Source organism: Lampris incognitus, chromosome 7 (genome assembly GCF_029633865.1).
Source record: "Lampris incognitus isolate fLamInc1 chromosome 7, fLamInc1.hap2, whole genome shotgun sequence".
NCBI lineage: Eukaryota > Metazoa > Chordata > Actinopteri > Lampriformes > Lampridae > Lampris > Lampris incognitus.
This window is the reverse complement of record NC_079217.1, coordinates 42756247-42771983: the sequence shown is the minus strand read 5'-3', so window position 1 is coordinate 42771983 and position 15737 is coordinate 42756247. Positions and strand designations below refer to the sequence as shown.

General features: G+C 43.8%; 1 protein-coding gene across 1 annotated transcript; it reads right to left on the bottom strand.

The window, feature by feature from the left end:
* Window positions 1–1101: 1101 nt before the first annotated feature.
* LOC130115245 (uncharacterized) lies at window positions 1102–12733 on the bottom strand. The gene is made up of 4 exons (XM_056282860.1): window positions 12525–12733; window positions 12190–12194; window positions 1756–2007; window positions 1102–1589 (listed from the first exon to the last, which is right to left on the bottom strand). The coding sequence occupies exons 1-4, from the start codon at window positions 12731–12733 to the stop codon at window positions 1159–1161; spliced, it is 897 nt and encodes a 298-aa protein (XP_056138835.1). The 3' UTR covers window positions 1102–1158.
* Window positions 12734–15737: the final 3004 nt, after the last annotated feature.

Sequence of the window (15737 nt, the reverse complement as noted above, 5' to 3'; positions counted from 1 at the left end):
ACACTGACTGAAAGAAAAGGGGTTGCTCACAATCTGGCATTTGCGAAATGCACTGTCACTCAAAAAATCTTACCTATCATCATCCTGTGGTAAACAAGAATTATTTTATTTTTATTGGTCGCATAGTCAGATAATTGAAACAGTATTCATTGACTTCTATTCAGTGGATGATCCAGCAAAAAAGGAAGCCTTCTGATTGGGTGGGCCTGAGTGCCAAGTGGGTGGTCCTAGGCCCATCCACAGTTATGCGGCAGGTACCAGCAAGCATTTCACGAGGACGAAACCGTCTTGACAAACCGCTACAGCTGCGCGTTGTTTCTCCTGTAGTCTCTTAGTTTCTTTTTTCTTTTTTTTTAACGTGTTATCCTTTAGCAATGCTAATAGAGAATGATTTAGTCTATATACATGGAGTGGGTTTGGTCAAGCAAATCACCATCGTCCATGTGATTGCATGGTGCTCTAAATACTGATTCTGACATTATTTTTGAGTGCAGCCTTCCTTTAAAGCAACCATAGCATGCATGCATGCATGCATGCATACATACATACATACATACATCAGTGTTGTAGTCGAGTCACTAAACCTCGAGTCCGAGTCGAGTCTCGAGTCTCCAGTGTTCGAGTCCAAGTCCAAGTCCGAGTCACCAAAGAAAAGTCGAGTCGAGTCCGAGTCGAGTCCCCATTACCTGAGTCCGAGTCAAGTCCCTATTACCCTAGTCCGAGTCCGAGTCATCAAGGTTGAGTCTGAGTCGAGTTCAAAGATGGCTCCAGTGATCCACTCGGGCACAGTCAAAGATCTGACATACAAATAAAAAAGGTCTACATTAAACAAAAATGACACAGCTGTCACCATTTCAAAGGGAGTTTATTTACTTTGTGACACGATAGCCAAACAAATGCACACCCACACACTCGCACACATGCACGCGCAAGCATGCGCGCACACACACATTTTTAGAACAGTCTGAATTTCTTTGACATTCTGAACACTGGATGTTCTTCAAAACACATTTGATAGCTGTGAATAGCATGCTATTAGCAAATGGTGGAAACAGTATACAGAAGTAAGTTCCACAGCATACAATACATTCATAAAAACTAGTCAAAAGACATTGTCTCTCAGGAATAGTTAGGAACAAAAGGCTGGTGGCACTAGTTTTAAGCATACACGTTGCATTTCAAAAACATAAGATCTGACAGCATGGAACTACTCAACCTTGCACGGTGAGGCCTCATCAAAATGCCTCCATGACTAAATACCCTTTCAATGGGTGCACTGGAGGTAGGGATAGAGAATACCTGTGTGGCAATCTGATAGAGGGTAGGGAATTTGGATTTGTTTTGCTGCCAAAACCTGAGGCACGGGACTGAGTCAGAGTCCTGCTCAGCGATCAAGTTGAGGTATGCAGTCAACTGAGCCTGGCCAGACGGCTTCTTCTCGGTGGAGGAGGGAGTCCTCCTATAGTGGGAGAACATTCTCAACTGCTTCTCAGGAGGAGACTCTGAAAGTTCACCTTCCCCTGGTCCTGTTGCTTCCGCTGCATCTGCTGTTGATACCGCTTGCTTGTCACCCTCTGCCTTTATATACTCTGAAATGAGAGGGGGCATGGGGGACTCATTACAAATATGTTATTGACTAGGCCTACATGACAAATGACACGCCTATGTGCTTTATTGTAACACCTTCAATGATATAAACATCACAACAATCAAATAGTTAATCACTTAACTAACGTTAATCAAAACATTTCTCACCTTTGATCTCAGTCTTCAGCACATCTTTGACGTCACTGTCCAGCTGCACATCATGTTCTAGCCGCTGGAAGCCAAATGCTGGGTCCAACACAGATGCTATGAAGTAGGCATTGGTGAAAGGAAATTTGGTGGGGCCTCTTCCTTCAGCCGGCTCACATCCTGGTATCTTGACTGCACTGAAAACCTCTGCAAACCTTGTTTTCAAGGAGCTCTCCAGAGCTCTCACCAGAGGCCCACAGTATCTGGCTTTTCCTCTTATTTCCTGCAGGTAACAGCGCAGAGTGAGGACACAGGGGACAATCACACTGACGGTGACAGTAGTCTCACCCTGAGTTAGGTTGGTTGCCTCTAAGAACGGATCAAGAACTTCGATCAGTTCTTTAAGCTGAGCATACTCTCGCGGGGATAAGATAAGGCTTTTGTGCCCCACTGATTCCAACACACTGGACAGCTTTTGCATGTCTAAATGCACATAAGCCTTCACCTGCTTCAGAGTGGAATTCCATCGTGTGGCATTCGCTGTTGGAATTGTTGCATCACCAGAACACGCTTCAAAGCAGTCTTTAAACGAGGTGCCACTGTGGAGGAGGTTGGCTGCACGGGATAGCTTTGCTAGGGTGCTTGACAGCCCACTGGTGTCTTTCAGACCATCTTTTATGACCAACTGCAGTGAATGTGTGAAGCATGATAGTCTCTGCATCTTACAGTTCTCAGCCAAAGTGTCATTGACTGTCTGTTGATCTTCTGGCATCAGGTCTTGCCATATTTCATCATCGTCCTCAAATGTGCTGGGATCATGAGCTTCAGCATCACAAGGATCCTCTAGGGGAAAGCTGGCCTGGAAAGCTTTTCTCATGTTGGATGCATTGTCAGTTATGACAAAGTTGATCTATTCCTTAATCAGGTATTCTTCAGCACAGCATTCAAACATCATTGCAATCTTCTCTCCTGAGTGTTTCCCATGCACTCTTTTGCAGGAAAGAAGATATGACTGAAGGCTGAGTTCCTGTTTTTTTTATCCATTGCCACTGTGTGTGCTGTCACTCCAAGGAATGACTGCATCTTTCGATCACTCCAAATGTCTGTGGTAACAGCAACACTCGATGCTTCTGCCAGCTGGTTCTTTATCTGTTCTTTCTTGACTTCCACCATTCCTGGAATGGTCACAGAGGAAATTGTGGATCTTGCTATGGGCCGGTACTGAGGGTCCAGGACATGCAGGAAGTGCTTGAAGTCCTCGTTGTCAACGATGGAGAGTGGCAAGCAGCACTTAATGATTAGATCTTTTACAAGGGCATCACTTATTGCCTTCTGACGTGGATGTTTGAGGTCGTACATCCTTTGCTGTCCATCATTTAAAAATGATGTGATAGTCTTCTGACCTGGAGCAGCTGGCATCACATCTGAAGCAGTGGAGGCACGGTATTCTTGGAACCTAGGGGAAGATAGGATACACACTTTAGCTTGCTGATGCCAAACTGTTTCAAGTAATCTTTCTCACAGCAAAAAATGTGTAACGTTATAGCTATAACAATATGCAATAACAATACAAATGTTACACATTATACACATAGTGGTTTGAACCATAACCAGTTAAGTTACATATTTAGTTATCTATATAACTAACATTACCATATTAGTAGATTAACTAATGTAAACTAGCTGGATAAATGAAAAGTATGAGAAAAGATACATAATTTATGAGACTAACAGGACAGGGATTAATTAGCAAAACCCAGTCATTTAATTATTGATTTAAGTATGTTACATGCTACCTAGCTGAGCTTTAACTCTCTATCCTCCGTGAGTCTGTATGTTTATTCTGTATGGGTCAGGGAGGGTGTGATTTTGTTAGAAGATAGAGCCAGTTCATAGTACTGTTCAAAAGCTACGTCGCGCGTGTCTATTTTTAGAATTTGGCACACCCAATGCTGCATATATGCAAAGAAAAATATCCCCATATTTACAGTAGCCTATGCGGTGTCACCAATCACCATACGGTTCGGTAGTTTTCGGTACATCGGGGGGGGGGGGGGATGCCACATCCGTCAAATCTTGTACCGTCTCCAGCTCTCAAGAAAACCAGTGGCGGCATCCACATTAGCTTTCTTCAATTAGTCCATTTAGCGAGTGATAGCCTACAATTATTTTTATTTGCATTGTAAAGTTGTGCACATTTTATCAACATTATTTGTGGATGCATATAGGCTAGACTTCTTCCTTCTCCGCACTTGGAGAATATTCATGGCGGAGATCTGCAATGTGCGGATTTGTTGTTGCTAGTTAAGATTAATGCTAACACGGTAGTTCAGAGTGGTGTGTTTTTTCCGTTAAGTGTATGCTACTTGGTAATTAGCTAAATGATAAATAAGAAAAATCAGTTTTAATCTCCCTATAACACGAAGACGCTGCGTGTTACTTACCAACTCATCATTAGTGAGATGGATGGCACGCTCGTACCGAAAGCGAACCGTACTGTGACTTTTCTGTGCAATGCTGCATTAGCATGCTAACAGTAACGTTACTTAACTTACCTATACAATCTCACTTGGTTCTAGTGATATGATATACCCGCCACACCACCGAACCCAACGGTTCTAGTGACATGATATACCCGCCACACGACCTGACCCAACATCTTGGACCAGTGGTTGAGTTACTTCAGAGGCTATTGTTACCGTAGCTAGATAGCTAGCTAGCTAACGTTAACTGATCACCAACCATATCATCAGCTGACTGCATATCACTTACTTTTCTGGGTGCATCCTTGACAGATGTCTGTTGAAGTTTGAGGTTGTCCCGGTCTTCTCCTCAATAGTTCGTTTACATATCGAACATCTAGCAGTGATCTTGCTGGAATTTGTTGTAAAATCTGTGTAAGCAAAGCGCACAATTCAGGTTGTCTCTTTAGGCATCTTCGCGCTACTGAACATGACGGTATGCACGCCACGTGAATCCGCATGTAGGTGGAACACACGTGCCTGCCCTTACACGAAATTGAATAATGTTACAGTATTAATATAGCTATCAATATATTTTAATAGGGCCTATTATTTAAAAAAAATCTAACAAAAACAGTCTTTATCAATTAAAAAGTCACGAGTCCGGGTCTCCAACTTCCGAGTCCGAATGCAGTAAATTCGCGAGTCCGAGTCCAAGTCCGAGTCATCAGTGCTCAAGTCCAAGTCGAGTCACGAGTCATGAAAATCAGGACTCGAGTCGGACTCGAGTCCGAGTCCTGGACTCGAGTACTACAACACTGACATACATACATACATACATACATACATACATACATACATACATACATACATATATTGTGGCTTACAAAGTTTGAAACCATTTTCTCCAGAATGACTGAAACCAATTCAAAATTTTCAGAAGTTTGGGTTTTTTTTGAAAGAAAAGGAAACCAAAGAAGGTCTCTCTAGGATGTTATACATACCAAGCTATCTATGTTGGGCGAGAGGGTGGGGTGGGGTGGGGGGGATTACATAAATCATTGCATTCAGTTTGAGCTGCTCTGAGTAGAAATGCCCCGAGAGCTTGCTGCTCCTGAGACTTTTATGGTACCGCTCTGACGTCAGCACCCTTGCCAGATGTCTGTTCCATGGATAGAAACTTGCTGAGAGCAAAGAACAAGGGAGTGGTGAGAGAGAAAAATAGAGAAAGGGTGGGAGGATGGATGGGAAGAATGGCAGAGAGAAGAGAGAAAGAGAGCTCCTGATGCACAAGATACTGGTCACACTAGGAATTGGATCTATGAGACTCCCTAGTGCCTTTATTCAATCACGGAGAACTGTGTCTGGTAACCGAGAGCCTTCTCGATCCTATCAGACGGCAGATACAGCCATCTAGAAGCAGCTCTGGTGGACACTGGAGTGTTCTGAGATGGGGCACATTTTGGACTCGGACTCTGACTCTCTCTCTCTCTCTCTCTCTCTCTCTCTCTCTCTCTCTCTCTCTCTCTCTCTCTCTCTCTCTCTCTCTCTCTCTCTCTCTCTCTCTCTCTCTCTCTTACACACACACACACACTTGCTCTCTTGGTCTTTCCTTGGAGATAGGTAGCAGAGGATGATGAGATTCCAGCACTTGAGTGACTTTATCCACCTTTTATTTTCACAACCATTGTTATAGTAAGGTGTACAGAGATAACCTGATGAAAGAGAAACATGCACCTTTGGATCCCAGTGTGTTTGCACCTCAGATGATTTGCTTTGTTTTTTAACCTTTTTTTTCCATTAACTCTCAAAGAAAAAGTAATCCAGACCTCATTTCAAAAACACCGGGGCTTTCCTTTAGATCCTCACTAAACAGACCCGTATAGCCAACTTAAATGTGTATATTGTTAATATGACACCCTTACAATCTGCACCTTTTTTCTGTCTTGTGGCTGTGCTTACTGTTGCTCCGATGCAGGGTTTCATCTGCACCAAATATTTCAGCCAACATAGATGTGTGTCAGTAAAATGTCCTTAAACCCAACCTTGGGAAGAAACAAATTCAGGACCAAGCAAATCACAACAGGAACAAAGAAACCTTCTTGAGGCTTATCATCATAAAATACCCAGTTGTGTTAGGGCATATTCTCAAAAATATCAATTTATCTTTGTCGGCCCCAAAAACGATGACTGAATTCCTCATAGGTATTCAATTCGTGTTTAAGCCTACTCGCTCCATTTTCCAGGCCCTGGACAATCATCTATTTGGATGATTGATTGAACACTGTGGACCACCAGGGTCACAAGCAGACAGCTTTAATCCAATGAAGATGAATCTCTGTGTCTGACATAACATCCTGCATCCCTTCAGCTGAGTCCAATTTATGGGTGCAAATAAGCATTGCAGTACTATTTGCTCTTCCTCTCTTTTTTATTTCTTTTTTTTTGCATTCTTGTGACCTGTCTTTTCTCATTTAACCAAAATCTGCTACTATTTCTCAACCTTTTAAATCCATGTCTCTTCATCCTTCATCATCTCCTAATTATCACCATCTCCCCTAATTCTTATCACCACTTGCTGCCAGCCATACCAACATGTACCCTGGCTCTGCCAAATGACATAAGCTAAGCAGGTATGGGCTTGACTAGTACTTGGATGGGAAACCTCCCGGGAAAACTGAGTTGCTGCTGGAAGTGGTGTTGGTGGACCAGTAGGAGGCAGTCTTCCCTCTGGTCCTAATAAAAACAACGACTATCAAATCCCAATGCCCCAACACAATGATAGGGACACTGTGCTGTAGGAGATGCCGTCCTTCGGATGAGATGTTAAACCGAGGTTCTGACTCACTGTGGTCATTAAAGATCCCATAGCACTTATCGCAAAGACTAGGAGGTCTCCCGGTGTCCTGGCAAAATTCCCAACATGGTTCTCTCCACCTGACCACCTAATCATCCCCCCCCATGTAATTGGCTCAGTTATTCCTCCCTCCCCACCACAAGCTGATGTGTGGTGAGGGTTCTGGCGCAAAATGGCTGCCGTGCATCATCCAGGTGGTGCTACACATTGGCGGTAAAAATGAGTTACCCCCCCTTTAATGTGAAGCACTTTGGGTGCCTAGAAAAGTGCTATATAAGTGTAATGATTATCATAATTATTATTATCATCTTCATCAGCAGGTTATCATTACCATCATCACTTTAATGAACATCTTTGTTATTGGTGAGGGGATCAGTCATCTTCAGCAGATACTCTTCATCAGAGCAATCACACAAAGTTTTGAGTTGTCCTTTTTGTTTGAGGACACCGTCTTACCTAACTTTTGTATTCTGGTTGGCTCGGCTTTCACGGAGGCGATTAAACATGTAAACAGCTTAGCCCTCTGTAATAGTAATCCTTTGTTGTTTGAGGCCACAGGACATCCTCAGATTTCACCGACTTCATTTTTTGTGTGTGCAAGTCTCCGTGTGTGTCTGTCTGTGTGTATTCGCGTGACAGGAGCGAGGGTCTCTCTCGCCAGAGTCAGTTGGAGATGGAGGAATTCATTATTTGTTTGTTTGTTTGTTTTCCCTTCTTTCCTTCTTGCATACATACCCGTCCTCTTGGAGATGCATCGTGCACACACACTGTACCACCCGCTAATCGCCAGGGCTGAGATTAACTCCAAGGAAAACCAAATGGGGGAAGAAGAAAAAAAAGGGAGGGAGAGATTTTTCTTTTCTGCCTGGACTTGGCAAGCTCTCCTCCCTTCCCTGGATGCCTTCGCTCCTTGTCCGAGCAGAGAAGAGAGGAAGTGTAGAACAAAGGGGTAAGTATCCCTTTGTTGGGATTAGGTGCAAAGAGAAAGGCTGTTGTCTGTAAGGCGCCGGGCGTGTGTTGCTCCATCTAATTTAATAATGTGCCTTTGTGTTTAGGAGATATCTAGCATGGTATTGTTTATGCATTCCTGTGTGTGTGGACGTGCTTGAATTACCCCCCCCCCACACACACACACACCCCACATGGGCTAACTCAGGCATGTTGATATGTTGGCATTTAAATCCACGAAGAAAGACAAAGTGACTCTAAATAATCTAGTCTGACCTGTTCGATGTGGTATAAGGGGCTTTGAAGATGTGTGTCTGTGTACAGTGTGCAAGAGTGTAATATATGTTTGTGTGTCCGAGCGTCCCTGTGTGTACATCTATCTTTCTCTTTGCAAGTGTGTTTGTTTGCGATAACGCAAGATGCGATAGGAAAACAAAAAAAAATCAGTAGCAATTTGGCAGGTCCTTTTGTTGTATGATTGGATTTGAAATGGCAGCAACATATTTCATAAAATGTGGCTCAGCTATGTGCACTAAAATAATTGTGGCATAGGTGCACTTCAGAATGTTATTACATTTATATAGTCGTGATTGACTTGCCCCTCCAAAGCTCTAGTTCTGGAACAGCTCTTGTTAAACCCCCCCCCCCCAAAAAAAACATTAAAATTCAAATTAACATCACATTTGGGGGGGGCATATGGGGGAATACAGTCAGTGCTTAACTTACAGGTTTCTTGGCAGGATTTAGGGAGGTAATAAATGTGCAGATAGTTTATTAACTGATACGTACAGCCTAATGACAGAATCAGGCTTTCGGCCTTGTATTAGACTGAGCATCACTGAGAGGTTGTGTGTGTGTGTGTGTGTGTGTGTGTGTGTGTGTGTGTGTGTGTGTGTGTGTGTGTGTGTGTGTGTGTGTGTGTGTGTGTGTGTGTGTATTTGCACACTGTGTGCTTGTGTATATATATACTATGTGTTAGTCTTTTTTGCACTATATTCTTGAACGACAAGTGCACTTCTCTGGTCTGCTGCGAAATCAGTAGGACCTTAGCGAACACCGTAACCTCACCCTCATTACTTTCACCTGTTTCTAACAAAACACTCCAACCAAATGACTCTAACAGGCCATGCCTCACCTTAACCCTTGTGTTGTCCACATATTCTGTATACTGCCCTTGTCCTAAGGGTCATTTATGACCCGCCTTCATTTTAACCTCTAATTTAAGGCAACTTAATTTAATTTTAAGCCCCATATCTATTTTGCATGAAGAAACAGCCTGTCATTCATCACAAACTTTGTGACTATCTGGGTTTTGTCTCTTCACAGTGCAGAAAGACTGCATTTAATCAGTGGACACCACTCATTTTTATAGGGTCAAACATGACCCTAAGACAATCTTAGTATCCTAGTTATGTGCAGTTTTCATGGAAATATGAACAAAAACAACACTTCCCTTTTTCTAAATTTGGGGTCACTCTCGGAAAAGTCATCAAATGTCAGGTTGAAAAAATGATTTAGAGTATTGTCTCTGCTGTTAAACACTGTTATGGGCCTTTTTAACCCGTAAGACAACAGAAGGGTTGATCTGGCTTTTACTAGTAAGGTTTACCTCTCAGTGTATCTTTGAGTGGAGAAATGTCTGATTTTGTTGTGTGTGTGTGTGTGTGTGTGTGTGTGTGTGTGTGTGTGCGCGCATAAGGACCCGAGCAAATGGAGCAAGTGGAGTAAATGCATCCCCATTATTCAATTAGGGTGAGCAAAGTTATTTTTGCTACCCCACTTCTTGTCTTTTTAAGAAAATAAACATAACATCATACAATCCCCACAATCAGGTGATTATATGTATTGAATCAGCCTGTGACAATGATCACTTTACTATTTTCAGCAACTGACTAAAACAGGTAATAATAATAATTTTAAAAAAATCACATATTTTTGGACCACCATTCGAGTTGGTTTAGTCGAGCCCGTTGCTGATCGTTTGCCAACAGTATTTCATGGGATTGTGCCCATTTGTTGCTCTGCATGACAGATTGCCCGGGCCTCCCTACATGCCCACTTGCCCCTCATTGAAAATGAATTACTTTGGCGTGTCAATCGCTCCCTGTCTGAGAAGACCATAATGGACATGTTCTGCTGCAGCAGACGTGTCGCGCTGTGTGCATCCCTGGTGTATTTAGGCCATAAATTGTTTACTGTTTATTTAAATAATTCATCCACACTGCGTCACTTCACCAGTGCGCCACCAGAAAAAAATAAAATAAAAAATCCCCCGTAGAACTTCCTGTTGGCGAAATTTGATGGCTGCAATCAGACTCTCTACTCTAATTACTTTCAGATCATCAAAGAAAAGGACAAGAACATAAGTTATCAGACTTTGACGGTTTGTCTGCCCATCCCTGTGTCCAAGGCCATTCTTTTAATTGGAAAAGGTCTAGGCTATTTAATTGCTCTATATCATCACACTCCTATCATCACATCTTCTCCTGGATCGCCACCTTGCCATGATGGAGAAGCTTGCGTTTACTAATGATCCCAAGTGCTATGCCATCCGGGGCTTGGCTCCTGGTTAAGTCACCCAAGGTGGATAGGTCAAGGGGAGGGAGGTTCCAGACGAAGTGTGATCCAACAAAGACCTGAACGGCGGAACTGGCGAAAGATGTCTCCAGGTCACAATGGCAGTGAAGGCGGACGGAGGCTGCAACAGAGGGTGGAGCCCAATCGTCTTGGTTCTCCATGCCATTGGACTCTGACCACCCCCTGCCAAGGACCGTGTGGTGGCTGCAGGCACATCAGCCACTCCACATAAAAAGCTACCACGCACAGGCGTCCTCCCATTATGTGGCTCTAGGATCGGCCTCTATGCCCACCTGAAGACCCAGAAGGAGGACAGTCATACTCGACCCTGAGTGACTGCTGATGATGATGATGCTCATCACACTATTGTTAATACAAGCAGTTAATACGAGCTGTTTCGGGACTACGGCTTCATTAGGCTATACAATATCGCCTACTGCTGGATTTGTATTGAACTGCATTATAATACAGCTCAAATCAAGCATTCTGATTGATTGTTAGCCATGATCCAATAACCGTATACAACGGCAAGACGTCTAATTCATTTACATATTCATTATCACTCCCCATGTTGTAGCACCCACCTTGCACTAAGTGATGCCAGTCAGGAGGCACTATTTCTTTGTAAGAACAATGCTTAATGAATGCTTTATCAACATGTTAATAAAAATGGTCTTTCATATTGCCCTACTTGGTAACCGTTTTATAAAAGCAATCACTCACTCCAGGACATGATATATTGTGATTATATCACAATATACCACAGCCTGTCATGAACTATTGCTTAAATAAACTTGAGCTTCTGTGCTTTGATTACCCACTATGAAATATAATTCCCCTCTTCCATTTTATAATGCCTAGTAAATCTTCTGTGGTAATTTTTGTGAAAGCAATGCAAAAGTAGTGTAATCAGTAATGGGTTACTCTACATAGACAGTAATATTGTAAAGTAACTTATTACTTTCAAATGAATGTAATCAATAATATGCAATGTATTACATTTCAAAAGTAACTTGCCAAACACTACTGTGGGGAATGTTTAAGAATGAACGGGGTGTGAAAATTCACCAAGGCAAGTCCAAGTGCAAAGAGCAACTACAGCAAGGCAAGGCACCTGATACTACACAGAGAGCTATCTCTTGAGTTTATTAACACTGCTTCTCAGTCAGTGGAGGACCAGGGCCGAGAGGCAAATCACAGTGCCCCTTACCTCTCTACTCAACCTGCTCAGCGCACAAGACAAGGGGGTGAATCCGAAAGTATGGAGGACCTTGACAGGAAACCGTGGCTGAATTTACCACCAGCAACAGATCACAGATGGGCACATTTGGACGAAGATCTGAGCATCATCCTGGACAACATATTGAAAGGAGATGCAACCAAGAAGATAAAGAATATGATGCAAATTATGTATCAGGCATGCTAAGATGCTTTTGGTGTGAAGGAAAGCAAAACTGTCAAGCCACCGGCAGGTCCCAGTAGGTGGCAGCACCAGATCACAGAGTTGCGGAAAGAACTAATTGTGCTCAAGAAAAGGTGGCAGAAAGCAGATGATTTGAAAAAAAAAAACAGCCCTGAACCAATTATGCTCGGAACTGTGAACAAACTCACCCAGGCTTCACAGTACAGAGACAATCCAGAAAAAAAACAGAGAGAGAAGTGTCGACAGAGGAAAGCTTAATTTAACAACCCCTTCCAGTTTACAGCTGACCTCCGTGGAAAGCCTAAAAGTGGGAGACTGATATGTTCTAAGGAGGAAGTGGAGGATAGTGTGGCAGCAGCTCATGGTGACCCTGGCTGAGACATTCCACTGGGGTACTGTCCTTTCCAGCTACCAACATTCAAACCACACACCAATTTCAACATGGCAGACCTCACTCTTGATGAAGTAAGGGCAGTAGTGGAAAAAGCTTGAGCAGGTTCTGCTCTAGGACCATCAGGCTCACCTTACAAGATCTACAAAAAACAGCCCACAGCTACTGAAGAGGCTACTGAAGCTTTTACGGACACTCTGGAAGAAAAAGCTGAAACCTTGGCTCTGGCTCTGGACACTTGCTGAGGGCTGCTTTGTCCCTAAAGAACTGAACTCATTAGGACTTGACAAGTGTCGAGAAATCTCCCTGCTAGACGTTGAAGGGAATATATTCTGGTCCATCATTGCTAAAAGACTAACATCTTATCTACTTGCCAATGGATACGTTGACATGAGTGTCCAGAAAGCAGGAGTCCCTAGGTATTCAGGATGTCTGGAGCATACATCAGTGATCAACCAGGTCATGAAGAAGGCAAAGAGCAACAACAATACACTCTCAATCGTATGGTTAGATCTCTCACCTACCTAAGTGTACCTCACCAGCTGATCCAAAATGCATTGGAGTACAACCAAGTACCATCAGAAGTAGTCATGCTTGTGATGTCACACATCGATTCACTGAAGATGTGGTTCACTGTTGGACATTTCACCATCAAATGGCAGAGACTTGAGAAGGGCATCATGGCAGGATGCGCAATATCAGTGGTCCTTTTTTTGGGTGCCTTGAACCTACTGCTAAAGGCAGGAGGAATGCAATAATGAGGGCCAAACGTGGATGATGGCATAAGACATCAGGCCTGCAGAGTCTTCATGGATGATATAACTGTGATGACTTCACAGATCCAAGGAACACGGTGAATCCTAAGCTCGCTTGAGAAGATGGCTACATGTTCATGGGTGCTGGCAATTAAGCCCAGTAAAATCTAGGAGCCTATGTATCCTGAAAGGAAAGCCGACAAAAAGCCTCTTCAATATGCTTCTTCAATATTCAAGAGGATGATAGTCCAGCAATTCAAGAACTAGGAATCTGATGACTTGGAAATAATTATGACAGCACCCTGAAGGAAAGTTGAAACCTCAGACACATCATGGCTCAACTAAACATCTGGCTCAAGATAATTGACAACAACTAGTTTCTTGGAGTGTTTAAGGTGTAGTGCATCCAGTGTGGCATCATACCCAGAATGCAATGGAAATTCCTGCTGTATGACTTCCTCATGACTCAAGTAGAAGCAATGGAGAGACTGTGCAGCAAATTCTTAATAAGATGGCTGGATTTTCCCCAAACTTTCAGCTCGGTCCACCTGTACAACAAGACCATCAAGCTCCACTTACCAGTTTCATTGGTGGTGGAAGAACTCAAAGCCACCAAGGCAAGAGCACTGCTACTGTCTGAGGATGAGAAAATCAGACACACTAACAAGACCATCAAGTGTGGCAGGAGGTGGAAGCCTCAGGAAGCAGTGAGGGAAGCAGAAGCGTACTGGATACATAAGGAGATCATTGGGATGGTCTGTCAAGGATGGTTAGGACTTGGGAACTACAACGCCAAGAAATGGAGCAAGGCCAATGCCAAAGGCAAGAGAGGACTCATGGTGCAGAGGGCACAAGAGGCAACAGAGGAAGACCGCTGTGTAAAAGCAGTAGGGCTCGCCTGCCAGGGACAGTGTATGCAGTGGGACCAGGCACTCAAGCAGTCGTCCTGGAAGGAACTCTGGGGTACCAACCAGGGCAAGTTAACCTTCTTCCTGCATGCTGTGGCTGACCTCTTGCCAACTCCAAACAGTCTAAATATCTGGGGCAAAGAAGATGGCTAATCCTACCAGCAGTGTGGAGCAACCCTTTACACCCTGAATCACACCTTGAGATGATGTTCCAAAGCACTGGGAGAAGGCCAATACAGGTGGAGGCACAACAAGGTCCTTACAGAAACTGCCAAATAGCCTCCACGGTGGTGCAGTTTTCTGAGCATCGGCTTTGTGTCGATGTAGTTGCACATGAGGGACCAGGGTTCACACCTCGGTCTTCCCAGATCCAACTATGGCCAGAGTCAATAAAGCAGCAACATTGGCAAATGCTGCTTCAGGAGGGGGGAGAAGTCGGCTTGTGTTCGTCACATGATATACATCTCTGTGTGTGCCAGGAAAGCAGGCGTTGGTTTGGTTCACCTTGTCACGGAGGTGGTGAGGCAGTTCCTTCAACACTGCCGGTCGGAGAGATGCAGTCGGTGAACGCATGCAGTACAAGGGTAGGTGTTTGATCTAGAATGGAGATCGATTGGCCACTAAATTGGAAGAAAAAAGGGAAAAAATCACAAATAAATTTATAGAAGTTGCCAAATGAACAGACCTGCAGAGGATCATAGCCAATAAATACTAGGCATTACCACCCAAAGTTGTCAATTTCCAAAAGGAAGGAGATAAGTCTCCTTGGGCAAGAACAGCTGCTTCTGACTGGGAGATGCAAGCGGACTTGAAGAAGAGACTTTTCTTTCCAGAAGAGTTGGCAGTAACTTCACTGTGACCACACACAGTTCTTCTATTCAGGGGCACAAAAACAATCCTAGCCTGGGAGGACAGGCTATCCACCTCTCACCAACAGAAGAAAGCCAAGTACCAGGATTTGATCGATGAGGCTCTTATCAAAAGATGACACACAACTTTATTTCCCATTTAAGTCAGCTGCCGTGGTTTCCCAGCAACATCAGTGCGCTCTTTCTTATAGAAGGTGTATTTGGAACCCAAACAACTGAAGAAAGTAAGTGGGGAGATAGCCATGGCAGCTGAGACCAGCTCAAGATGGCTGTGGTTGATGAGCCCGCAGTTGGAACCTTTCTGCAGGTTAAGGCTAATTTGGTCTTTGTTGGCCCACTCAGGCGAGGTGTACAGCCTAAGGGGTGAAACACTTGTGACCCTGGGATACCTGCCAAAGGTGCTGAAGAGTTCCCAGCAATGTGAATGTTCTGACCACCCTGCCACCAATAAATAGCATCAAGAGGAGTGACTTGCAACACCTTATCTGAAGTAGCTCCTGCAGTTTCTGCTTGTAGCAAAGTATCTCTAATGTTTATTTCACTTGATAATATCATGGCATGAAAAGTCGACACTGACAGCACACAGACAGACAAGACAGAGCAGCACTGTGCAGCAGCGAGTTATTCAGGCCATCAGGGAGAAAGCGAGAAAAAGACAAAAATCTGTTCTATTACAATTTATTCATATGCATGCTGCTCAGAGTAATCTCAGTTCCCGGCTCATTTGGCAGCAGCGCAGCATCTCTCCCTCTCCTCTCGCACTGTGCGCACGCAGGAAAGATGCATTCTTTGTTTTCATAGCACCCTCAATCT

Coding starts and splice junctions, on each gene's coding strand:
- LOC130115245 (XM_056282860.1), bottom strand. CDS start 12,733: ATGGACCAGAATATATTCCCTTCAACGTCTAGCAGGGAGATTTCTCGA. Junction 1,590..1,755: donor GCTGAAGACTGAGATCAAAG/GTGAGAAATGTT, acceptor CTCTCATTTCAG/AGTATATAAAGGCAGAGGGT.